Source organism: Camelina sativa, chromosome 16, assembly GCF_030686135.1.
Source record: "Camelina sativa cultivar CO46 ecotype springtype chromosome 16, ASM3068613v1".
NCBI classification, from domain to species: Eukaryota; Viridiplantae; Streptophyta; class Magnoliopsida; order Brassicales; family Brassicaceae; genus Camelina; species Camelina sativa.
The window spans coordinates 31,227,858-31,254,128 of NC_141895.1; the positions used below are offsets into that span (position 1 = coordinate 31,227,858).

At 37.6% G+C, this 26,271-nt stretch overlaps 6 protein-coding genes and 2 long non-coding RNA genes across 10 annotated transcripts; 5 read left to right on the top strand and 3 right to left on the bottom strand.

Moving 5' to 3' along the window:
- Positions 1 to 1,939: 1,939 nt before the first annotated feature.
- Positions 1,940 to 3,676, bottom strand: LOC147926145 (uncharacterized). Of its 2 annotated transcripts, XR_015585299.1 has the most exons (4): positions 3,394 to 3,676; positions 2,749 to 2,886; positions 2,567 to 2,586; positions 1,940 to 2,174 (listed from the first exon to the last, which is right to left on the bottom strand). It is a non-coding gene; the product is annotated as an uncharacterized LOC147926145 (long non-coding RNA). The 2 variants fall into 2 exon arrangements; XR_015585298.1 differs by lacking the exons at positions 2,749 to 2,886; positions 3,394 to 3,676 and having other exon boundaries at positions 2,567 to 2,704.
- Positions 3,677 to 3,777: 101 nt separating this feature from the next.
- LOC104773684 (beta-carotene isomerase D27, chloroplastic) lies at positions 3,778 to 5,370 on the top strand. Its single transcript, XM_010475431.3, has 5 exons — positions 3,778 to 4,424; positions 4,507 to 4,568; positions 4,657 to 4,763; positions 4,853 to 4,948; positions 5,030 to 5,370. The coding sequence occupies exons 1-5, from the start codon at positions 3,978 to 3,980 to the stop codon at positions 5,077 to 5,079; spliced, it is 762 nt and encodes a 253-aa protein (XP_010473733.1). The 5' UTR covers positions 3,778 to 3,977; the 3' UTR covers positions 5,080 to 5,370.
- A 783-nt stretch (positions 5,371 to 6,153) lies between these two features.
- Positions 6,154 to 6,932, top strand: LOC104753137 (uncharacterized). Of its 2 annotated transcripts, none has more exons than XR_762080.3 (3): positions 6,154 to 6,293; positions 6,380 to 6,431; positions 6,532 to 6,932. It is a non-coding gene; the product is annotated as an uncharacterized LOC104753137 (long non-coding RNA). The 2 variants fall into 2 exon arrangements; XR_002035658.2 differs by having other exon boundaries at positions 6,556 to 6,932.
- A 91-nt stretch (positions 6,933 to 7,023) lies between these two features.
- LOC147926146 (protein BRANCHLESS TRICHOME) lies at positions 7,024 to 8,312 on the top strand. Its single transcript, XM_087490029.1, has one exon. The coding sequence runs from the start codon at positions 7,339 to 7,341 to the stop codon at positions 8,140 to 8,142; it is 804 nt and encodes a 267-aa protein (XP_087346155.1). The 5' UTR covers positions 7,024 to 7,338; the 3' UTR covers positions 8,143 to 8,312.
- Positions 8,313 to 8,917: 605 nt separating this feature from the next.
- Positions 8,918 to 9,873, bottom strand: LOC104753138 (uncharacterized). Its single transcript, XM_010475433.3, has one exon. It carries the CDS (start codon positions 9,772 to 9,774, stop codon positions 9,142 to 9,144), a length of 633 nt encoding a protein of 210 aa, XP_010473735.1. The 5' UTR covers positions 9,775 to 9,873; the 3' UTR covers positions 8,918 to 9,141.
- Positions 9,874 to 11,838: 1,965 nt separating this feature from the next.
- Positions 11,839 to 12,341, top strand: LOC147926147 (uncharacterized). The gene is made up of 2 exons (XM_087492880.1): positions 11,839 to 11,907; positions 12,039 to 12,341. The coding sequence occupies exons 1-2, from the start codon at positions 11,839 to 11,841 to the stop codon at positions 12,339 to 12,341; spliced, it is 372 nt and encodes a 123-aa protein (XP_087349006.1).
- A 2,132-nt stretch (positions 12,342 to 14,473) lies between these two features.
- Positions 14,474 to 16,731, top strand: LOC104753139 (alcohol dehydrogenase-like 4). The gene is made up of 7 exons (XM_087490030.1): positions 14,474 to 14,801; positions 14,924 to 15,060; positions 15,150 to 15,199; positions 15,309 to 15,631; positions 15,710 to 15,792; positions 15,926 to 16,001; positions 16,102 to 16,731. The coding sequence occupies exons 1-7, from the start codon at positions 14,651 to 14,653 to the stop codon at positions 16,530 to 16,532; spliced, it is 1,251 nt and encodes a 416-aa protein (XP_087346156.1). The 5' UTR covers positions 14,474 to 14,650; the 3' UTR covers positions 16,533 to 16,731.
- Positions 16,732 to 16,860: 129 nt separating this feature from the next.
- LOC104753141 (uncharacterized) lies at positions 16,861 to 18,919 on the bottom strand (the record flags this gene model as incomplete). The annotated part of the gene is given in 6 exon segments (XM_019238344.2): positions 16,861 to 17,535; positions 17,634 to 17,715; positions 17,887 to 17,970; positions 18,047 to 18,223; positions 18,333 to 18,504; positions 18,615 to 18,919. Coding segments are annotated over 6 exon segments (1,191 nt in total). The 3' UTR covers positions 16,861 to 17,113.
- Positions 18,920 to 26,271: the final 7,352 nt, after the last annotated feature.

Here is a 26,271-nt window from a genome sequence, read left to right on the forward strand (position 1 = left end):
AAATACTTCAGCAAACGAGTGGTTTGATTATAACTAGATCCCGATACAGTACAGATTCGACAAGTTAATGACGGAGACAGATTTGTAGTCCCTCATGTCAAGCCTTTACGTCTATTTTCTTACTTACAGTTTTCCATATTATAAGTCTTTGGTTTATATATTTATTGCAAACTTATTGGCATGTGTAGGGATAGCTTTTTTTCTCTCTTGAAAACCCTAACCATTTGGTGGTCAAAGCACGGAAGGTTCACTAATAGCCAAGTGAATTCTGATATCGTTCATAAGTTAAAGGATAGTTGAGTGAAATTAGCCAAGAGGAATTTAGTGTAAAGCCTCAAACTCAACCACTAAACGGGGAGTTGTTTTGGTAGAGCAGAAATAGATGTTGAATGTAAAGAAAGAGAATTAGTTACAACTGTAAGTTACAAGCAATAACACAAAAAAAAATAGAAAAAAAGTTACAACTTACAAGCAATAACACGACTGTAATGCAGGGGTCAGCGACGACTGACATACTTTATAATTGCACTCCATTCCAACATGTAGCGTTAGAAGTGGTTTGGACTGACAAAACTGAAGAGTAACTCACAATAATAATTAAAAAATTGTAGTTGATGTAAAAAAGTCAAAAGACTAAAAGAAGCCTTAAATGCGAAGTTGATGGAGTTTGGTAGAGAGTGTCTTTAATTTATTGTTCTACATAGTATTTTGAAACTTGAAAAGTGCTCCACTCTTTTCGTCCAAAAAAAAAAGAAAAAAAAAACAGTGTTCCACTCTTCTACTCCATTATTTATCCCCTACTTGCTAATTTAACCCAACAACTTTACCATAATCAATATAATTAGCACTGGCAGTAGGACTAGACTGACGGTGCGGCTAATGTGTAGAAAACATGGGTTGTTACAATTATAATTTCTTCTAACAACTCAAAGAAAATATATAAATTATGCTATAAATAACTATTCTTACATTATCTTTCAGCATATTTCAAACTCTAAATATTTTTGTTGTTTTGTTTATATTCTTACAATGGTTGAAAACTCAATTAACATATTTTATTATTTAGTTTAATATATTTTCTTACATTGTTTTATTATATATTTTATTATTTAGTTTAATATATTTCTTACATTGTTTTATTTTTTATTTGTTTTTATGTACTTATTCCTTACTTATTTGTTTTCTTATATTTTAAATTTAAATCGATATATGTATAATACAATTTTGATAGCTATAATAAATTTATTTATAGATGAATCAAAAATAGTATTAATTCAGACCCGATGACGGAGAGAAGAACATATGATTAGCGGATTAGCCTGTATTCATTCCAATAGTATCATAAATCGTGTTGATGTTTTTTGAATTAGAAACATCTCCGTTCTTCTTTACTTTGGATGTTACTGATTTATACAAACATCCGATAGTATTTGCTTGAGGTTTTAATTTTTTATTAACCATATTAGTTTAGGTTTAGACTTTAATGAGATATGTGAATTAGTTAGAATATGTGCATTGTGAGTTTCTCAATCTGATTCTCGATAATATAAAAAATAAAAATAATAAAAAGTTGGAGAGAAGAGAAAGAAACGATTCTTATATCAGAAACCATGAGAAACTTGGTTAAGAGATTTATCTCATACATGTCATTATTCTATTAGTTTTATTTTATTTTTTCTTTTTTTTTCTAAATTTAAATTAAAAATTAAATTATATAAAATCTATTAAAATAATATATCTGAGAAATTTTGACTTGTTCTACCAATGCATATGCTCTTAGGACATTCCCATTGGTAATACTAATATGAATGCTTAAATTTTAAATAATATTAAAAATAATACTAATTTAATTTTAGATTCTCACTAACTTCTTTTTATTTTTTCTCCTCCCATTAGTCATCCTCAATTATGAGTGTCTTTACCATGTGAGACACAAAAATGAAGCATTCAGTTGCATTGAGTAATCACTGTTACAGAGCAAGCAAGAAACCAAGATAGATCTAAAGCAAGAAAAGAGGAACACATAATTCTCAGACCACAGTACAAACAAAAGAGATGTTGATGAGAGCTCACATCTTCTTTCTGACATCGACTTGTTTTTCCTTCTTCTCATACTCTTGTTTAATCTTCTTCTTCTCTGCTTCAACTAGCTGCAACTTCTCAATGTTAAATTCCTGTAACATCAACCACATATAACAGAACCACACAGAGTTAGATCAGAACCACACAGAGTGAAAATGCTTTTACAGTTAGAAACAAAAAACTAGTTTCTTCACAATGCATATCTTCTTTTTCCTCTTCTCTTTGATTCTCTGTTTTGTTCTGATTTCTTCATCTCAGACTCTTGAAGACGACAAGAAAGCTTTGCTTAAAAACAAAACTCCTAAACCTATCAAAAACACAATCTAAGAATACAGAATCGAGTTCTTGAAATTGCGGAGAAAACTGAATTGCGGAGAAAACTGAATATGCAGAATCGAGTTCTAAATTCTATAATTCTACTAAAGCTAACTACTGTATATGCTCTTCATTCATTAATGTCTAAAACAAGTTCTCTTCTTCTTACCTCGTCCTCTACAACTCTGTCTGCTTGGAGGCATGCATGAAGAAGTGTAAAAAGGCACAAAGAAAAAGTGAAGTTATGATACATCATCGATGAGGAGAGGTGAGATCAAAGTCTGGCTTTGAAAGAAGCGAGTGAGAGGTTGTAGAACAGAGTAAGCAAAGAGTATGTGTAAGTCTGAGCACCTAGTTTCGGATATAGCTTAGCTCCAAAAGCTTGACCGCTCAAAGTATCGAAGGCACATGACAATCCTATCTGTAACATGAACTGAACGATAACACAAGCTTCCTCTTGAAGCCCAACATCTGCAGGACTAGCTGAGTCTGCGCACAAGTAAGACCAAAAAACCAATCACACCTCTGCTTATAAACTATCATCCAACAGAACAAGATTGTATCTAGAGACTCTTCTCTAAGCAGAACATATAAAAACTTCAACTTTCACCCCCAATGAACCCTAAAATCACTCATCCTAATAGTCCAATGTACAATAGACTGATGCATCTCTTCTCTAATCCATCAATTTCACCATGTATACATAAAAGTTACAACCTTTGCAACTCTGAATCTCTAACGACTTCAAATTGTGAATTTGCAATTGCCCAGATTTAGTGGAATTCACAAATCAAATGAGCTATTCAAGATAAATCTTCCATAGTTATTCATATCCAATGAAACCAACCTAAAACTCGTTTAACCAAATATTTCTAAATCACTACCAATATATGCATATCACTAATTCATTCAAAACCAGCATAAACTGCACAAAAAAACCTATCCGGAATCCTAGAAAAACAAACAGAGACAGAAGAAGAAAGAGAAGAGAAGTACCCAAAACAGAGCACAGTCTCCATAGGTCGAAGAAGAAGAAGACGACGATGAGAGATCTATTTGATCTGGAAACCGATCAAAACTTGTGTTGTTCTGATCTCGTCGATTTGGATAAATCGATTCAACTTAGTGGTATCGAGAGAGAGAGTGAGGCAACCGAAAGAAAAGAAAAAGAAAATAAAACAAAATAAAGAGTAACCACTAGAATAGTGACACATCTGTGTCTCTAGGTATCTAAACTCATTGGTGCAGAGACACAGATGTGTGTATTTTTACAATTAAAACATTTCATTTTTATTTTGTTTTATTATTAAAAAAACCAAAAGACATCCCACAGGCCTTGCTCTTAGGGGCTAAAAGCTTGAGGGCCATTGTATTGTATGTGGGCTTATTATAAGTCCACAAAAGAAAGTAAAGAATTAACTCGCGACGCGAGGCAAAGAAAGTGGTGGACACTTGTAAGTCGTAAGGTGTGGGTGACGTTTGTGTGGCCAGTAAAAGCAGAGTTTGTATGAGAATGAGATGATGATGATGGTAGGGAAGACGAGCAAAGAGCCGGCGCGAGAGATATCTTCTTCTTATCCATGGCGGCGGCTATTGCTAGTATGCAAGCTGTCAATCTCACGTTTAGGCGACGTGGCGTTCGATGCGGGATTGCCGAGCCGAGCGGAGAGCCAGCTCCGATAGGGCAGAAGACTAGATACGACGATGGGCTGGTGGAGAGAGTGTTCATGGGTCTGTTCGCGAGGAAGATGGACAAGTTCGGGTCGAAGAAGAATAAGAAGAAGGAGACGAAGGAGAAGGGGTTCTGGGAGTACGATTACGAGAGCTTCGTGGAGGTGTCAAAGAGAGTGATGCAGGGACGGTCCAGAGTGCAGCAGCAAGAGGCCGTGAGGGAGGTTCTTCTCTCTATGCTGCCTCCTGGTGCTCCTCAACAGTTCCGAAAGTTGTTCCCACCAACCAAGTGGGCAGCAGAGTTCAATGCGGCTCTTACGGTGCCTTTCTTCCACTGGTTGGTTGGTCCATCTCAGGTACCTCTCTCTCTCTCTTCCAGTCTGAGTTGAATAATGAATTTTTTACTACTGCTCTTGATTGACTTCTGATTGTGCACAGGTCATAGAAGTGGAAGTCAATGGGGTGAAACAGAGAAGTGGAGTTCGTATAAAGAAATGCAGGTAATTCAAAATGTCTACTAGACTACTAGTTGTCTTGCTCAAGAAAACATGTGACAGACTTGTATGCTCCTCCTACTCTTGTTTGAAGGTATCTGGAGAACAGTGGTTGTGTAGGAATGTGTGTTAATATGTGCAAGATTCCAACCCAAGATTTCTTCACCAATGAGTTTGGCCTCCCACTCACAATGAACCCAAGTACGTACATTATATCTCTTTTTTCACCATCCTAATTACCTCACTCTACCTTATCTCTTTTAGTTTCATAACCCATATTCGTTGTATAGATTTTGAAGACATGAGCTGCGAGATGATATACGGGCAAGCGCCTCCGGCCTTTGAGGAGGATCCAGCCACCAAACAACCTTGTCTAGCAGACATATGTAGGTGTTACCAAGGCTCTCAGATTGTATAGAATGTTTTAAACACAAACTGATTCTTGGTGCTGCTGATGTTGCCTGCAGGTTCTATGTCCAATCCAAGCTCCCCAATCTGCCCTAAACTAGAGGCATGAGTGGATCGGCACAGCAGCCACTTCTTTTGTGGGATGTGCAATTTCCAAGAGATATACATACTTTTTCCAAACACACACATATAAAAGTCTACAGTGTAGAGTTGTGAAGACAAGTTAGTATCTGTGTTTCTATTCTGGTTGGGTTGTGTAAGTATACGATTAATACATCTTCTTTTTGTTTTATGTTTCCACTCCAAGTTGGTTATACCTTTGAATCTTTGATATCAAGTGTTCCGAGCAGTTTGTATGTAATGTATACCTTTGCTTCAAGGCAACCCTGCATTTGATCAACTCTGCTGGATTTATGACCATCTTGTCAACAACACTACTAATATTTTTTTTTATCTGATACTTCTGTTGGGAAATTGAGGGTCATTCATTTATGTCGATTGATGATCATCTGAAGAAAGGGGATAAATCTTGGTTAAAGAAGCTAGGTGTGTTGGAACATGTCCTTGAGTCTGTAGACTGTAGAATCGCTGGGATCACCGTTGAAGCCCGAGTGCAAACATACAAAAAACAGTTTAAAGAGCTCTCATCTCTGTGTATTGAATTGACCAAGATTTTTCAGCACATGAAGTTATATCCTGATGGGATATACATTGAAGAGCGCTGGTGACGACTGAGTTGTTCGAATTTCGAGCATAAGCGAGGAAGAGAGAACAGACAAGAGTATGAAGTCGCCGAGGTTGATTCTGGTGTCTACTTTGGCATGAATCAACATTCTCAGATTGGTTTTCTAAAGATTAACAATAAGAAAATAGAAATGAAGACTCGACTTGGGTTGTGTTAGAGTGTTACCCCTCGAAGATCTTCAGTATATCAGATAAGCCCCCTGCATATAAGTGAATTATTGGATCTTTCCTGGTCAGAAAAAAAGGGTAAATATCTTTCTAAACTCAACCTACGTTATACTGTCTTTGATTATATATGTATTATATCTATCGTTTTTCATTTACTGCAGCATCTCCTGTCATCCTCTGTGGATGAGACTGTTCGTTTATGGAGAGCAGGGTTCTGATTATAATGTCGCAGAACTTTCTCTCATAATAGTCTCGGTGAGCTTCTTCTTTTTGTATATTCATTCTTCTTCTTTCTTGCGTATTCACTCACACTTCTCTCCCTACTTTATATGGGGCGTGTCTCTTTGTTGACTGGACATATCTTAAGGACATTGTAACAGCTATATATGTGCTGTCCAGATGCAAATTAAGGTTCGTTGGAAAACTCTACTCCCTTAACGTATTCCTTATTCTCATAGTGTGAGTTGCTTACTATGAAGTGTTTCCTTACTTTTCAGGGTGCAGTAATAGGTTCCATGACAGGTAACTGTGGCTTTTACCATATACCCGGTATGTTTATTTACCTGCAGTTAGTTGTTAAGGTTACTGTTTAATGACTTAACAACAGCTAGAATAATGTAATGCATAATATTGTACATCTCATTCTCAGATAACCATCTACTTAAATGGACAGTGATCAACTTACGTGGGAAGAAGAAGGTTCCAGGCGAAAGGATCAATCAGAAACAATGGAGTATATTTTGCAGCTGAGGCCCCCAAGCTCGAAGATGAGTTTGAATTATAACGAGTTGACTGGACCTTCAGAAGCAATTAGCTTTTATGACTTCTTGTTAGATACTTGCTTTCATTAATAGTATGTGGTTTGGTGCTTTATTTTGATATATACACATACTGAAAGACTTGTTTACTTGTATTTGACTTCGTTTCCTGCAACTCCAACTAACTAGGTTGGAAGTGTTGGTTTAAGGGAATATACAAAGTAGATAAATGCTTAGATAAAAAAAAATCCTTTGATATTTTATGGAAAGACATACTATATAGTTAGGAGACTTAAGAGAGGTGGAACAGATGAGGCATTAATGTTTTGACTTAATTGACACCCCCAAGTGTACGAAAACACACAGAAATTGAGAGGTGATTCATTGAAAGCACTGGGAGGTTGTTGGCCCTTCTAAGAGACATTACCCAACAAACAATCTTTAGTTTCATATGTTTCTGCTACTTTTCTTACTCTCTAACGATAGCAGCAAGCTTTTGAGGTAGAGAGAGAGAGAGAGAGAAAGACCTGTAGAGGAGAATGATTGAAGCTGATAAACATGTGATGCCTCAACTCACTCTTTCAGCTTTACAACACACTTTCCAGGGATAAATAAACGATACTTAATTTTTTTTTCCCTCTATCTATCTAAATATATAATAATAATCATAACAGCTAAAGCTAGAAAAGGAAAAGGCTATGAAGATGCAGAGCAGTCCTGAAACGATGATGGCCAGAGTCCCCACTCCAGATCCTCACTGTACCAGCGTACAAGAAGATGCCATGGACTGCAAGACCAGCTGGAAACGTTATGACAACCCCTACTACTGCTCTTCACAATCTCAACAGAATCAACACCAACGCAAGGCATTTATATGGGATCTGAATTTCATAAAGGTCTTCATGGAATCTGAACTAGGGAAAGCACGAGCCGAGATCAAGGAATTGAAGGCAGAGCTGGACTACGAGAGAAAAGCTCGAAGGCGGGCAGAGTTGATAAACAAGAGGCTGGCTAAAGATGTGGAGGAGGAGAGAATGGGTAGAGAAGCAGAGGAGATGCAAAACAAGCAGCTCTTAAAAGAGATATCGTTTGACAAGTCAGAGATGGTTCGGATGAAACGAGATCTTGAAGAAGAGAGACAGATGCACAGGTTGGCGGAGGTTTTGAGAGAAGAGAGAGTTCAGATGAAGCTGATGGATGCAAGGCTTTTCTTGGAGGAGAAGCTATCTGAATTAGAGGAAGCTAACAGACAAGGAGAGAGGGAGAGGCATAGGATGATGAAACCAAAGATACTGGAGAGAGCCTGTAGCTCACCGGCGAGGAGGAGGTGGGAGAATCCGCACATTATGAGAGGAATCAATCCGTTCCCAAGAGTGATGAGAGCAATAAGATCAAAGAGTGAGAAATGGGGTTCAAAGCTGGAGTGCCAAAAGGTTCAGCTCAAAATTCTGCTCAGACAAAAGACCACTCCAAGATGTACTCCTCTTCTCTCCTCTCCCTGATACTGTAAGCTTCTTTTTTCTTTTGATCTCGCTCGCTCACATCCAAGGACTCAAAAGATGTGCTAATTAATAAGATTTTCTTCGTTTATCCCTTAGATAATATTTTCTTATATTCCATTTTTTACTTTCAGTGGAATTTGCATGACATTTTAAAAGGATTTGGTTTCACATTGATATTTTTTTAATAAAAAAAAATCAAATACGTACGAGGTTGAACTTTGTTATTTTGAAATCTACGTACATGTTAATTTGGATTTCACATATACAACAAATCCTTACCAAAAAATATATTTACGTTCAATTTAAAGTCAGTGTAAGTCAATAAGTCATGGGGTATTTGAATATTTGAGGGTGAATCTCTTCACATGAGGGTTGGTGTACATATCATAAATATTGATATCTGTGAAAGATGAATTGGAGCAATATGATGACCCCATTATCCGGATTTATTATGTTTTCTTCACCTAAAGCTTTCTTCTTATGCTGGTATAACTCTTAACGTTAAGACAAGATGGACTTTGATAACATTAACAAAAAAAAAAAAAAAAAAAAAAGATGAACTTTGACATATTTGATGATTTTCAACCTTGAAACTTAATTAAAGAGAGGATGAGAAAAAGACGTGGTAGAATTCGAGAATTAGGAATATCATAAATCAAACTGAGATAGACAGAGACAGTTTTTATAAATTCTCAAATTCATGCTGATTGTCTTTCTCATTATATTACCGGAAATTCATGCATGCTCCTTTAATTAGTTATAGACAATCGGCAGATAAAATTACAACATGCATGTCAAATCGAATATAATATGTCTTCGAGCATCTTAATTAACTTGGAACAATTAGTTTCTCACGTAGTACTTATATAAAATATATATGGAGTCTTTGGAATAAAAAAGAAGAAGAAGAAGCTATAGTTTCTAAATGACGCAATCGACTGGAGCAAGATAACAGACTTCATTAGTTCTATCGTTTGCCACGAATTCAGATATAGGGAATTAATCAAAATCTAAGGTATGTACCACCGACAAGACATTCTCAGACGAACCACTTGTGATGCTCGATGTGACGCCGTTTTCACCCTTGGCCACGACTCTCACACTCTCTATTAGCTCATTTATTCTACCATCCTCAGACAGTATCTGTAACAGCTCTTCAGTGTTTATGACCAGCTTCACTTTCCATATTCCACTTTTGCTGCTCGTACGCCTCCTCCTCGTCCTCTTCTCCTTCTGTCGGGTCCTTGTGTAGTTGTTTCTTGAAAAGACGTCCGTGCATGATCTCTTCAACACCCTGTGGTTATAATCTAGAGACATTCTGTAAGGAGTCATCGTCGCTGAAAAGGACTCGCTGTTGGATCTCACGTGGCAGCTGCCCACAAAAGTCTTCAACTCCTCGGAGACATTATTGGGAAAGAGATAGTAGGACTGACCGGGGACAAGGAGGTGGTGGTTAGGCAGGGGTTTCCAGAGGAGATCAAGGGCCGAGAAAAGAGCATGGTCTGTGAATTCGTGGGAGACGGAGCCCGCCGTGACGGGGGAGTAGAATTCAAGAACTCCACCGTCTGATTTTATGACTTTGATCAATAAGTCTTCCTCGTCGCCTAACCCTCCGAATAAACAGTTTCCCATGCTTGGTTTGTGTTCTCCTTCTAGCCTACTTCATGCTCTCTCTCTATATTATATATATAGTCTAATTATAAAGGTCGGTGACGGTGAGAGAGCCAGAGCTTCCCCTATAATGCTTTTTATCACAAACTTCAAACTATGTGAACTCAAAAGTCGCGTACAACAAAGGAAAATGCGGTGGAATCTTCTTTGCTTTGCATTATTTTTAGGTAGTATTTGTGAAAATTTCTTTTATTTTTAATACAGCCTATAGTTTTTTTTGTAATTTTATTTCAGCCTATAGTTTTTTTAAGAACCTTTTCTATTTCTTTTTCTGATTTGGAGACATGCTAGCTATACAGTAGTGTTGATTTCTTTTGTTCTTTGGTGGTGAACATTTAGTAAAGCTAACTTCAAGTGACCACAAAACCAACTTACTTATATAAAAAAACCATGGAAGAAGCAGAGAGTTGTGATACCCAAAAAGAAAAGGAGTTTTTGGGCTATAAAGAATACGTCGAATCAAATTATATTGGACCAAAAGAGAAGAGTGAATGAGTAAAATTTAAGAAAGAGCTTAGTTTAATGGGTCCATTTCAATCCCATAGAATCCTATAATTTGCAAAAGAAAAGAAAAGTCTTTTTGTCCACTAAGAGAAAGAAAGAAAGAAAAAAAAGTGCAAGGTTCTGCGGGACACCGGTGTCTTTTTCTTTAAGAAAAACCCCATCTCTCTCTCATCTTATTTTGAAGTCTAAGTCCGAATTTGGCGCCAGTAGCTATTTTTTTAGTTTAACCTCAAAACACAAAACTCCATATATTATTTTACGATAAAAGTTAATTAAATGACAAACTTCTCTTATTCAGTCTTTTTTAATTAGCCAATTAAAATTATCATGTAATTTAATTAAATAAACTAAAATAAATTATATTATCTAAACAAAATAATTAAAATTAATAAATATTTTTCTAAAAAAATATTTAACCTGAATTTTAAAATTATTAACCCTAACATTATTTATAGCTTTTTAATTATAAATCTAAATTTTAAGCTTTTTATAAGCCCAAACTGACATATAATTTCATCTAATTGTAAAATCTAAACACTAATATTCTTTTATGAATTCAAACCGACATATAATTTTGTTTAATTGTAAAAGCTAAACTCTAAACCCCAACAATTTTTTAATAAACACAAACCGATATATATATATATATATATTTAATTGTAAAATCTGAATCCTAACCCCTTTTTTATCCCAAACCGACTTATAATTTCTTCAATAAAAATATGACAAATTTTGTTTCTTCGATTTATTCTGTTTTTATGATTTTAATTTTATTTATTTTTAAATATGATATAATATAGCATATACATAGTTGTATTTTGATTGACTAACTAAGAGGGGTGAATAGGGGTGAACCAAAGAACTTCACTAGGCAATGCCCTGCAACATGCAGGTTATCGTATTATTGTAAAATTAATTAATTTATTGTGTGTTGATGTTTACACTATATATTTTTTATGTGTGAGCTTGAACTTATTATTTAATATAATTTGAAGAATTTTATTATAAAAATGAAAATAATGTATGCTAAAATATATGGTCAATCATATAATAAAAATATATGAATCTACTAGATCTCTTTTAAATGTAATAAACTAATAATATAATACAATCTCTATTTCAGATTAGTTGTTGTTTAAATTTTTATACATAAATATTAAGAAAACAATTAAATTTTCGATTTTACACTTCTTAAATATATTTTCTAAGTTTTCTATTGGTCAAGATATTAAAACAGTTGGGATAAAAATTTGAATTTTTACCAAACATCTGCATTGAAAATCTAAAACGACAACTATTATGAAACAAAATTTTAACTCTAAAACGACAAGTAAAACGAAACACAGGGAATATGTATATATATAAGAATACATTAATATGTAAAAACATAATCAAACATACATTGTGTAGAATAAATATGGATGTTTTAGATTATGGCTAAACAAATAAAGAAAATAACTCTTTAACTAATAATTAAGTGATTATTTTTATATTTTTAAAAGTTTAAAATCACATCCAACAATGACAGTCTATAGAGCGATATGGTTCCCTCATGCAACTCCTAAGTATGTCCTTGTCACATGGCTGGAGGTAAAAACAGACTTGCAACAGGGGAAAAAATGAAAAACTAGAACGCTTAAGTTAACACAAACTGTGTGTTCTCTGAATATCTGATGGAGACAAAAGAACATTTAGTCTTTCGATGCCCCTTTTCACAGCAGGTATGGAAGGCGTTGGTGCACATGCTTCTCTCTGACAAGTTCACCATACACTGGGAAGAGATCATGTCTTTCATTGATGGAAATACTTTGGATACAACAAAAAGATTTTTGTTGGGTTACACTTTTCAGAACAAAATACACTTTCTTTGGCGGGAGAGAAATGATAGACGCCATGGGGAACACCCTTCAACGATGGAGAAGCTGGTGAAACTCATAGACATAAACGTTCACAATAGATTGAAAAAAATTGCGGATGGAGGAGGACCTAGTGTTCAAGCTTGGTTTGCAGCAAGATTTTACTAGAGTTGGCTTTATTCAAATGTTCAATAAACAGTCTACATTAGCATTATAAAAAAGTTTATTTTTTTTATGAATAGATTTTAACATTAGATTTATAAAAAAAAAAAAGAGTTCTGGACCATATATGTTTTAATTATGATATATATCAATTAAAACCCCAATAGCATATGACATATACAATATAAAGTATATAAATATGTATAGAGCTTTTTAATTTGATTTGTTTGTTGTACGAATGCCCGATTATCAGCTTTTGAATCTTCATCGATAAATCTGGAAACTTTTTCATAGCAATCAAAAATTTCAAAACATGCATCTAAATTGATAAGTAGTAATAACTGTTGACATATGTAACCAAAGGATAATTTGTTTTGGACGTGCTATGTTTTTTAATCGTGTAAGTTAAAAAAAAAAAAAAAAAAAACTACACAAGTTATGGGAGTTATAATTTTGGTCAAGAAACATTCATACTATACTGTTGTTTAAGTTTCTTTATTAAAATACAATAATTTTAGGTTATTATGTGATATCTGTTGACATTTTTTTTTTTGAACGAAATATCTGTTGACATTAGTAACGAAAACAATGAAGTAATTAATAGATTTTGATTCATAATTATATAGTTAATATGATAAAATAAAATTAGAAAAATGTTAAAATAAACAAAATAGATGTTGAAGTGGTTTAATAAAAAAAGAATAAAATCTTACTTTTATATATATGGTTATTGAACATGAACGTCCCATTCGCGTATATTTGAGGAATTCAACGAGACATCATCAATAGTCAGTACCGTAGATTCTTATTTGAAAAGTCTGAACGTACAAAATGATCCACTTATCTGAGGAATTCAACGATACATCATCAATAGTCAATTATGGAGCCTTGTGGGCAGCCCACATTCGTAAGTTGTGATCTTTTCTCTATTATGGAGCGAATGGGAGCATACTGCAACAATCACTTCACAGCCAACCACACTTGAATATGACGATCAAATCCGATGGTCTTATTCTCACGTTACATTTGGAAAATGTTGAGCTTTCAAATTGTTTTTTGTTTTTTTTTTTTTTTTTTTTTTTTTTTTTTTTTTTTTTTATGTATGCAAATTGCAATACGCAAGTTTAAATCCGCGTAACATAACATTGATGACACTAATTCAAAGTACTACTAAATTACAAGTTCTTGTCTGAGTTTTTCAATGTTATCTCTGTTACCGAATTGAGCAGACAGATGAAAACATGAGCATTGAATAGATGGGACATTCCATAGACCATAGCCCACAGACAAGTAGACGAAATTAAATGAGCAATAGAGGGGCGAGGGATCAACTTATTACGTAAGTTGAAACGGAACATGGACCTTGTCAGCCCGGAGAACACATTTAGTGACCCCATGCAGGACCATATCCTTTTTTTTGTTTTTTATGATAATGTAGATCTCTTATTTTAATTTGTTTGTCAGTTGTCAAGAAAATTGAAGGTGTTACGTGTTAGATCCATGTTTTTTTTTAATTACCAAAGTATGTTAATCTATTCTCTTCCCTGTTGCCTAAACTGATCGAACCTTATAACCTTGAAGCTCCGCGTTTAAGATTACCCTGTACATTAACTTTTTTTTGCAAAAGAATTCGGTTTTATATTGATTTAAGGGACTATTATTACACACCCTGTAGATAAAAAGAAATAAAAATTGCCTTACCCTGTACATTAACTGGTTCATACGTTGCCGTTGGTATGGCTTACTAGTCTTACCTATTCACTTAACTTTTGTGCGTGTGTTCGTGTATATATCGAATATGATAGATGCATATATATACTGTGAAATATCACATAAAAATAGAGACGATTTATAGAAGAATATGAATAATGTTTTTTTTCAGCTCATTATTAATTGATTTTGAACTGACAGAATAAGTTATACACAGTATTTAAACATAGAAGTGTATAACTAAAAGAAAGTAAAATTCCGTTCGAGATGAATGAACCAAAAGAATCACCATTTCGAATGGCAAGATAAAATATATCATATTAAAAATGAAGTTGATATTTTCTAATAAAAAAAAAGAGAAGAAAATAAGTTGATTTCAAATAGTTATACATATATATATATATATATATTCATACATGAACTTCTCTACTTTGTCCAAAAAAGAAAAGAAAAGAAGAAGAAACTCTCTACTATTGTCAATTAGTAGAGTTGAAAATTCATAATTCTTCTATTTATTTATTTATTAATTAAGAAGTACTTAATCATATATAAAGAAACATTTGTTAATTAAAAAACTTTTTTCTTTTACTATTAATTTTTTGTTAATGAACTTAAATAAATATGTATATATATATATGAGCAGACATTCTCCAGCTCACTACCCTGTTTCAACTTTCAGAGCCAATAATAAAGTCATCAGGACTCAGGAGAGGCTTGCGCGGATGGAAACACAAGGCAAAGTAATCACTTGCAAAGGTAATTTTTGTATATAAAAATCTTTGTATGTATGTGTAGAGGTAAGTTAGATATATATTGGCTGAATATTCGTTCCCAAAAAAAAGTTAAGATATGATTTATGAGTGTGAATGAATGAACAGCTGCTGTGGCATGGGGAGCTGGAGAAGCTCTAGTGATGGAAGATGTAAAAGTGGATCCTCCTCAGAGACTGGAAGTGAGACTTCGAATCCTCTTCACTTCCATCTGTCACACCGATCTTAGCGCATGGAAAGGCGAGGTACTCTTCATATATTTTCTTCTTCTTCGAGTAGCTAGCCCTTTCAGTTACTAGTTCTTCTTCTAATGAATCTCTTATCTTTTGGTCAGAACGAGGCTCAACAAGCATACCCTCGAATCCTTGGCCATGAGGCGGCAGGGTAAGTCAAATAAACCTGATGGATCATTTTTTTTTTAAAAAACACTTTTACTCGATCGATTTAGAAATAAATGGACATTATGTTGTTTGGATGGAAACCTTAATTGCAGGATAGTGGAGAGCGTAGGGGAAGGGGTGGAAGAGATGAAGGCAGGTGATCATGTGCTCCCTATTTTCACAGGAGAGTGCAGAGTCTGCAAGCGAGACGGAGCCAATCTGTGTGAGAGATTCCGAGTGGATCCGATGAAGAAGGTGATGGTAAGCGATGGCAAGACCAGATTCTTCACCAGCAAAGACAACAAACCCATCTTCCATTTCCTCAACACATCCACCTTCTCTGAGTACACGGTCATAGACTCGGCTTGCGTGCTCAAGGTGGACCCTCTGTTTCCTCTGGAGAAGATAAGCCTCCTCAGCTGCGGTGTCTCCACTGGTAATTAATTACATCCATCTCGCTGACATGTAGTTGCTTATTTAATGAACGAGATAAGTGTTGTTTTATGGAATGAAGGAGTGGGTGCGGCGTGGAATGTGGCGAATATTCAACCTAGCTCCACCGTCGCTATTTTTGGACTGGGCGCTGTTGGACTTGCCGTAAGTTTTTCCTCTTTGTTTGATGTATCATCATGCAATCCATACAAATTGGGGTACATATACTCACTCTTAATGCCAAAAAAAAAAAAAAAAAAAAATACTCACTCTTAATGCCGTGTTAATTTTGAGAAAGGTGGCTGAAGGTGCAAGAGCCAGGGGAGCCTCTAAAGTCATTGGGATCGACGTCAACCCTGACAAGTTCCAACTAGGTATAAATCATAATAGCGTATGTTTTGTACATGCATGAGACTGAGAGAAAAATTGTTCCTAAATTAAGTAGCTAATTAAGTGTGCTGGATGGATGAACAGGCAGAGAAGTAGGGATCAGTGAATTCATAAATCCTAAGGAGAGTGACAAGGCAGTTCATGAGAGAGTAAGGGAGATAATAGAGGGAGGAGTGGAGTACAGCTTCGAGTGTGCGGGAAGCATAGAAGCACTTCGAGAGGCCTTTCTGTCTACAAACTCAGGACTGGGAGTGACAGTGTTGCTGGGTGTTCACGCAAGCCCGCAGCTTCTCCCTATCCATCCCATGGAGCTCTTCCAAGGCAGATCCATCACCGCCTCTGTTTTCGGAGGCTTCAAACCCAAAACCCAATTACCCTTTTTCATCACCCAGTGCCTCCAAGGTCTTGTCAATCTCGATCTCTTCATCTCTCACCAGCTTCCCTTCCACGATATCAACGACGCCATCCAGCTGCTTAACCAAGGCAAGGCTCTTCGTTGCCTTCTCCGCCTCTAAACTGAATTGGATTGAATTGAACATCATCCATGACCATGCCTTCATCATTCCATCCTTTTTCATGTGACCACCAATAAGAAAATCATGTCACATTGAGGAAAGTAACAGATTTCTTGTATAAGTCTCTTGCTATAAGTCAGTCCCATTCTCGAACACATGATTGTATCAAACGGAAATTCAATAGAGATTGAACTGAAAATAATGAGAGTAACCAGGAGTTGAGACGGTAGAAGTAAAGCAAAGAAAATCAGACGTGAAAGTTCTTCTTTCACAGCCTATCAGTCCTATTTCCATCATCTCACTCCACTAGAAGACTTGGACAATAATAGATTGATATGTTTCGTTTATTAACGCAGCGTGGAATTATCCGTACGCGCTCTCAGAAATTCAACACTGAAAGAATAACTCTCGCTTCTTTTTCCCTTTGCTGTTACAAACAAGATTGATACGTCCACCAAGACAAAGACTTTTTAATAGAGAGAGAGAGCATTTCTCTATTCAAATGGCCAAAGGAGATACCCTTTTACCTTTCCCATTCCCTCATGAGCTCTCTCTCTATCTACTTACATGTACACTCTCTCCTACATCCTTTTTCCCATTCTTGCAAATCTTCTGGCTACTCCGAATATCACCGCCTTTGTCAACAGCCCTTTGTCCAGTGTACATGCAAGCGCAATCGCCCCTCCCACCACCAGTATCTTTGGTATGTTTTTCCCCGTTGGCTTTTCTCCTGTAACCTCTACTATCGAATCCCTCTCATTCATGAACTCCTCCGCACTCACTTTGGTGTTGATTTGAGCCATTGATGCGCTTGGTGACAAACCTGCTCCTGCTGCTTTTGCCCTCTGATATGCGCGCAAGCCTGGTTCAATTTTCTTCACCGCACCCCACATCCCCTGTCTCACCCCGAGCTTAGCAATCTCCCACGGTATTCCCATATCTTCATGGTGAAATAGTAGTACCTCACACGATGTCATCTCACCATCGCCTCTTTTCGATTCAACTACACCATGATAATATATATCAGTCAATCTCAGAAACTAACAACACTGTCGAAAAACAGAGACAACTTGCTTGAGTGCATCACAATGGTAGTAGTACCTGCACGGATGCACCAGCTTGAATAGTATAAATCAACTCGCCTTGGCTTGTTTTGTCTTGGTACAGACGGGTATTGTACTCCCTGATACAAAATACAAGAGAATATACTTACTATAGTTAGACGCATGAAAAAAAAAAAAAAGAGTAAATCAAAAACAATATACAACAACGAAATCCAAAAGATATAATAGCTCCACTAGGGTAAGTTTGAAATAGGCTTGGTTACTAAACTAGCAGCGAAAGAATGGAATACCTTGGTAATGCAGTAAAACACTCGGCCAGCATCCCATATTCGACGGCCTATAATATACTCCCTGTCGCTACAAAAGAAGGGAAACTGAAGCGGAAGTTGTGAGTGAGAAGAGATGGGAGAAGAAGCAAAAGCTGTTAAAAGTAAGAAACAAAGTGCCCACCTTCCGCACCCATTGCACAACCATAGTGCCCGTGTCCTTGCAACGCTCGAGAGTAGAAGAATACAAAAGCATATCATCCCACTTGGAACGGAACTCATCATCCCAAAAGAAGTCCCTGACCATCTCAGGAGTGGCATCCTCAAACACTGTTCTGCTACGGTACTGGGGAGGCCCATTCTAGAATCATATCATACAAAATGATTAAGGTATTGTTGTAAAAAGCAAAAGGTAGGCGAAAGAGAGTAATAATAATAATAAAAGATTAATAACTTAAAAAGGAGGGTACCTCAGGATCTCGCCTCCAAGCTTGATATGAGAAGGTTGGGGTTGATCGGTCCATCATTTGAATCCAAGAAGGACCGCCATCTTTGACCTCAACCAACTTCCATAGATGCCTAAAATCATCGTCCGTAACAAACCCAGATTTCTCTTTCTCAGCAGCCTGGGGAGAAGAAAGGCTACACCCAAAAAAAAAGAAGAAGAAAGAAGCCAGAGTTATGTATTGGATTAGCATTAACAGAGAGAGATGGAAAGTGAAAGTGGGTGAAACCAAATCAAATAAAATCACCTGGGTTTAGCGTGAGAGGGGGTTTTGAGGATGGAAGTGGGAAGCTTGAAGGAGGTGAAGTTGAAGAATTTAGGTGAATCGGACAAGAGTTTAGAATCATCTCCGGAGAGATAAGCCCACTTGGGCCTCCAAAACCAACCAACCAAAACCCCGGCAGCCACAGCAATCCAAAGTGGTGCAGCAAAAACGAAAAGGTCAGTAGAGGAGAAGCCGAGGGCGTGAATCTCGGGAAAAAACAAGGTACTCAATCCCATCTTAACCCTCCCTCGACGGAATCGGATGATTGATTAGGCGTCAAAGCACAGGGATTGGGTCTTGGGAGAGATTTAACCAAGCGCATAGAAGAAGGAAGGAAGAGATTAAAGTAGAAGGAGAGAATAAAAGAGAGGCAAGAGGATAAGGATTTAGGATCTGGGATTACGGTAGGCCCTATTTCGCCGTTCGATTGCAATCTTCTTCTCTCGCACCCCTCCTCTCCCTTTTATTATTACATTATAAGTGGATAAAACAGACCAAACCAAAGCGTTCTTCTTCTTTTCTTACTGGGCTGTCCACGTGTTTGATTGTTTTGTCATTTCGATTCTGTGGTCGCCGCATCCTCCCTTCCTTTTTTTCTTTTGTTTTGTTTTTACATCTGCTGCTACAAGTCATTATCCAAATCGTTTCTATCCAATGTGGGGACTAAAACAATCAGAATAATAACTAGAGTTTATGTTGAGCTTGAACTCTACTTTGTTACAACATTAGTTTATATAAACAACACAATTGAGTGGACAGAGAGAAAAAGAAGCTCTCTCGGCGATGAGCTCTCCTTCCCCGATGGAAGCCATCTCCTTCAGCCATCCCTTTCTTTTCTCCAGACTTTCTTTCTTACATCCCATAATCTGATCAAAGCTTAAACCATTCCCAGAAACTGCTCCTGCAATTAGCAGAGATTTTTTATTTTCTAGCTTTATGCTAAGTTTATTGACAGCTTTTCGACATCTGATGCCTTCGATTGCAACTCTAGATCTGGGATCTAATGATGAGTCTATTGATTTTGGGCACTTACTTCCTGCTGTGTGCGGTCGTTCTTGGTTAAAAATCTACCTCTATCATGTCGGAGTTCAAACCAATCTCGGTGACCGAACCAATTCTCTGTTTTCATGGCAGATTTTGAACATCTCCCCACGGATGACACAAAGCCATGGTCACTCCATCTCGATGGTGCGTGTAATGCTGTTCAGATTCACATTCTTCGTGGTGAACAGAAGCATCCCGACGCTGGATCTTAGTTCTGATTGCTCGGCACGACGACGCCGGGTCTTTGACTTCCCCTCTTGCTTCTCTTCCCTGCTGGATATTCTAATATCGGTCTTGTATTCCTGTTCTGACCATGGTGACCACTTGGAGAAGACAGATCTGGAGGCAGCCGGCCATGTTCTTGAGTGGTTCCGACGTATTGGCGCTTCCAACACAGATATGAAGCTACTCCGACCCCCGTTAGTGACTCTAATTATAAAGGTCTGATGTTCTCCTTCTCGAATTCAATGGTGGAAGAAAGTTTCTTGGAAACGTTTCACCAATACCCCATCTCTAAAAAACAACGACGGTTGATGTCCGCCGCCTGTTGCGCCTTTTCCGGCAACTGCCGTGCCACCATATCCGATGACGACAATGACGTCTCGAGAAGGTTCTCAAAATTAACAGCCACAAACCCTAGATATTTGTGGGCTTGGGTTTGGGCCAAAATGTATCTAATGGATTTGAATTTCAATTCACTTATACATTCCATTACATTAGCCTCTTTTCTAAAATCCCAACCTTATTTTTGTTGCATTCTCCTTCGACATGAAGAGTATATCAAAAACTTATTCAAATGGTAGTACTGGGGTTTTATTCTCCCTCTAGAAATAAAAAATGAGGATTCTGGCATGGAATTGTCAAGGGACGGAAGCCAAATTGACTCACTGTCGACTGTGTGAGATGTGTCGAATGTATTCACCAGATTTTTTGTTTCTGTCTGAAACCAAGAATGACAAGTCTTATCTGCAAGATGTGCGAGTGGAACTAGGATTCGACAATCTTTGAACCGTTGAGCCTGAGGGTACTAGTGGCGGTTTAGCCTTATTTTATTCGAATGAGTTTCCGGTTAAGTTCTTGTTACTAGATGACCGGTTAATTGATATCGAAACTATTATCAATGGAAATCGAGTCTATATGACATTTATTTACGGTGACCCCGTTCCTGCAAACCGCGACTATGTGTGGGAAAGATTAATGCGGATTGGAGTGATCCGATCAGAGCCGTGGTTTATTATTGGTGATTTCAATGAAATAACTGGGAATCACGAGAAAAGGGGAGGAAAAAAAGATCGGAAGCCTCCTTTCTACATTTCCGTGCTATGATTGATTCATGTGGTTTAATTGATTTTCCCTACCAGGGTAATCAATTTTCATGGATTGGTCAACGGTCAAATGGTAAGATTCGTTGTCGATTGGATAGAGCCATGGGAAATGAAGAATGACACAATGTTTTTTCCCACACTAATGTGGAGTATTTGAAGATGTGGGGTTCGGACCATCTTCCCCTCCTCGCATCAATTCTAACACGTCCAAAAAAGTTTTTGAGAAGGTTTATGTTTGATAAGAGGTGGATTGATAAGCCAGGTCTCAAAGAGGCGGTGCTAGATGGATGAGGAGTTGACGACATCTCCGTCGAAAGAACCATCATGAAAAAAATCCAAAATTGCAAACGAGCTATCTCCATTTGGAAGAAAAATAATCAAACAAACTTGGAAAAGTTGATTAAAGATCTCCAAGAAAAAATTGATGAGACCAACGGAGATGATCAAGCATCGTCAGAAACTCTCCTTAACCTAAAATGGCGGCTTTGCGAAGCTTATAGGGAAGAGGAAGCATACTGGCACCAAAAGAGCAGAGAACTTTGGCTTGCAGAAGAAAATAAAAATACAAAGTTTTTTCACGTTTCCACAAATCAAAGGAGGGCAAGAAATAAGATAACTGGCATCCTCAATCAACTTGGAGTCTGGGTTGATACAGAGGAAGGAATAGAAAAAGTTGCGGTGGAGTACTTTAGCAATCTCTTTTCATCCTCGAGTGCGAGTGACCCTACATCGGCCATTAAGGATGTACCAACATTGGTCACACCTTTTATGAATGAGCATCTCACGAAAGAAATCTCAGAAGAGGAGGTCAAACGAGTTTTGTTCTCCCTGAATCCGGGAAAGGCTCCAGGACCGGATGGGATGACTGCTTTGTTCTTCCAAAAATTTTGGGAAATCATAAAAGACGATCTCACTAAGATGGTGAAGAATTTCTTTAGCTCAGGAATTTTTGATGGCAAACTAAATGAGACAAATATATGTCTAATTCCAAAAGGAGAACGACTTCGGGAAATGTCAAGATTTCGCCCTATTAGTCTGTGTAACGTGAGCTATAAGGTGATATCAAAAATTCTGAGCTTACGTCTCAAGAAGTTCTTGCCAAAACTTATATCTGAAACCCAATCTGCCTTTGTGTGAGGAAGATTAATCATAGATAATATTCTTATTGCTCAAGAAAACTTCCATGCCCTCCGTTCCAATCAGGGCAACCGGAAAAAATTTATGGCAATAAAGACGGACATGAGTAAAGCTTATGATAGGGTGGAATGGAATTTCTTAAGAGCTTTGATGGAAAAAATGGGATTTGATCAAAAATGGGTGAGCTGGATAATGCAATGCATTACTTCCGTCTCCTACCGAATTTTGATCAATGGAGATCCCAAGGGACGAATTAGGCCAACATGTGGGATTCGTCAAGGGGACCCAATTTCTCCATACCTATTTATACTTTGTATAGAGGCCTTAATTGCTCAGATTAGGAACGCAGAAAGAGAGGGAAAGATCCAGGGTTTACGTATTTCGAACGCAAGCCCCCGTGTTTCCCACTTACTTTTTGCAGACGACAGTTTATTCTTCTGTAGAGCCGATCCTCAGCAATGCAAGGAAATTATCGATATAATCCGCTTTTATGGCGAGGTGTCTGGTCAAGAAATTAACTTCTCCAAATCTTCCATCATGTTTGGAACCGAGGTCCCGTCCCATATACGTCAAGAGATCAAATCTATTGTTGGGATATCACAAGAAGGAGGCATGGGTACATACTTGGGTCTCCCTGAGAAGATTCATGGGTCAAAGGCACAAGTCTTTGCATTCGTGAGGGATAGACTTCATAAGAAGGTAAACTTATGGACTTCGAAATCTCTATCCAAGGGAGGCAAGGAAGTCATGATCAAATCAGTGGCGCAAGCAATTCCGACATACGTAATGTCGTGTTTTCTCTTACCAAAAGCTTTAGGCTCAAAATTAACTAGCGCGATAGCCAATTTCTGGTGGAGCAATAAAGCAGATAGTAAAGGACTACACTGGATATCATGGGAGCAAATGTGTACTCAACTTTCGGAAGGTGGGCTAGGCTTTAGAATACTAGAAGAATTTAATCTTGCCCTTTTGGCAAAGCAACTATGGAAATTGTTGAGATATCCAGATTCCCTTCTTAGCCGAGTTCTAAAAGGGAGATACTCTCGATATTGTAGTCCATTAGAGACACAAGTATTAAATCGACCTTCTTATGGCTGGAGGAGCATGTTGGCAGCAAAGCATGTTCTTTCGTACGGAATTCGTAAGACCATAAGCTCGGGTTTTAACACGTGCATCTGGACTGAACCATGGATCCCGGATACTCCAACACGGCCACCCCAAGGTTTAACTAATGAGAGAAATCCTTTGATTTGTGTTAACACCTTGATAGATTTTAACACAAAAAAGTGGAAAATTGAACGTCTTCGGGAACTCCTCCCCCCGAAAGAAATTATCCTTATTTTGGGGATTAAACCGAGCTTGAATGCCTCGAGGGACGGCTATTCTTGGACTTTGACAAAGTCTGGAAATTATACCGTCAAATCTGGATACGAAACCGCGAGAGCTATCTCTCGCCCTGCTTGCGACCTCCCTTTTCAAGGACCTAGTGTTTCGACACTTAAGGCGCAAGCATGGAAGTTAAAAACATCACGGAAACTTAAGCATTTTGTGTGGCAATGTGTGACTGGGTGCTTGGCAACATGTCAGCGCCTGCATTATCGCCATATTGGTAGAGAAAAAGATTGTCCTAGATGTGGAGCGGAGGAGGAAACTATAAACCATATGCTATTTGAATGCCCCCAGCACATCAAGTATGGGCTTTATCGACAATCCCTTCCCATCCTATGGTGTTCCCTTCATCTTCTCTATATAGCAACCTCGATTTTCTATATGGGCGTGGTAGAGACTCTGGTGCAACTGATCAAAACTTGAGGACGTTCCCATGAATGATGTGGTACATTTGGAAGACAAGAAATAAGAAAGTGTTTGAAAATATCTCTGAATCTCCGTAAGATACACTGGAGAAAGCTATCCAAGAAGAAGAAGTTTGGAGAAGAGCAAATAATAGAGACTTAGCACCAGCGGTAGAAGTAGAATGCATACCGTCGATCCCAATTCCTCAAGAATCTCTTGTATGCTTTATAGATGGATCTTGGCATACAGAGGTGGATAGGAGTGGGCATGGCTGGATTGTGTCTATCGGTGATAGAATCCTGCACATGGGGCTAAAAGGATCGCGCAGAAGCTTATCCCCATTACATGCAGAGTTAGATACCCTTATTTGGGCTATGGAGTGCTTATTAGCGTTGGACTTGGATAAAGCTCTTTTTGCTACGAATTGTTCAGACCTCCTAAGGATGACGTCTAATATCGAGGATTTGCCGAGCTTTTCATCAGAATTGAAGGATTTTACTCATTTCAGAGATAGATTTGCTAATTTTAGTATTAGATATATTTCCCGAAAGGATAATATCCGTGCCGATAAACTTGCGAAATATGCAAGAGCACGAGGTTTCTGTTTTTCCCATGTAAGCTCGTCGGTACCTAATTGGTTCTCTCTCGAAGAGAGTCATCTCCGATAACTTAATATATGGGGTTTGATTGATAAATACATAATTAAAAAAAAAACACTATTTTTTCAAATTTTACATGTTCAAAGAAGAACTATTACGCAAAATAGGAAAAAAAAAATGTCAAGTGTCTGTGATCAAAATTGAATAGACTCCCCCCAGTGCTGCTATTCCGCCCAAACACAAAATATGGTTGACTTGATGATTCATCAAATGACAACCAATAAACGTTGTAGTTATTATTTTTTTATTTTTTTGATCAAAAAACGTTTTAGTTATTATAAAAAACTAAATGACCACCCAAATTGACAAGACAACTGAGAACAAGTAAGAAATGCGGGTTGCAACTCCACTCATGTATTCGTACTATATAGTTCTAGATGAGGGTGAAAAGGGTTACAAATATAATAACAAATAACGCCGCATGCTTTTCGTTGTTCACTTGTCAGTGTCATACTTGTACCACCACGCACCTAATTAACACTAAATGAATTGATTTAAGGTCTATTATTTACACATGTGTATGGACGGTCATTTAGGGTTTAGGGTTTAGGGTTTAGGGTTTAGGGTTTAGGGTTTAGGGTTTAGGGTTTAGGGTTTAGGGTTTAGGGTTTAGGGTTTAGGGTTTAGGGTTTAGGGTTTAGGGTTTAGGGTTTAGGGTTTAGGGTTTAGGGTTTAGGGTTTAGGGTTTAGGGTTTAGGGTTTAGGGTTTAGGGTTTAGGGTTTAGGGTTTAGGGTTTAGGGTTTAGGGTTTAGGGTTTAGGGTTTAGGGTTTAGGGTTTAGGGTTTAGGGTTTAGGGTTTAGGGTTTAGGGTTTAGGGTTTAGGGTTTAGGGTTTAGGGTTTAGGGTTTAGGGTTTAGGGTTTAGGGTTTAGGGTTTAGGGTTTAGGGTTTAGGGTTTAGGGTTTAGGGTTTAGGGTTTAGGGTTTAGGGTTTAGGGTTTAGGGTTTAGGGTTTAGGGTTTAGGGTTTAGGGTTTAGGGTTTAGGGTTTAGGGTTTAGGGTTTAGGGTTTAGGGTTTAGGGTTTAGGGTTTAGGGTTTAGGGTTTAGGGTTTAGGGTTTAGGGTTTAGGGTTTAGGGTTTAGGGTTTAGGGTTTAGGGTTTAGGGTTTAGGGTTTAGGGTTTAGGGTTTAGGGTTTAGGGTTTAGGGTTTAGGGTTTAGGGTTTAGGGTTTAGGGTTTAGGGTTTAGGGTTTAGGGTTTAGGGTTTAGGGTTTAGGGTTTAGGGTTTAGGGTTTAGGGTTTAGGGTTTAGGGTTTAGGGTTTAGGGTTTAGGGTTTAGGGTTTAGGGTTTAGGGTTTAGGGTTTAGGGTTTAGGGTTTAGGGTTTAGGGTTTAGGGTTTAGGGTTTAGGGTTTAGGGTTTAGGGTTTAGGGTTTAGGGTTTAGGGTTTAGGGTTTAGGGTTTAGGGTTTAGGGTTTAGGGTTTAGGGTTTAGGGTTTAGGGTTTAGGGTTTAGGGTTTAGGGTTTAGGGTTTAGGGTTTAGGGTTTAGGGTTTAGGGTTTAGGGTTTAGGGTTTAGGGTTTAGGGTTTAGGGTTTAGGGTTTAGGGTTTAGGGTTTAGGGTTTAGGGTTTAGGGTTTAGGGTTTAGGGTTTAGGGTTTAGGGTTTAGGGTTTAGGGTTTAGGGTTTAGGGTTTAGGGTTTAGGGTTTAGGGTTTAGGGTTTAGGGTTTAGGGTTTAGGGT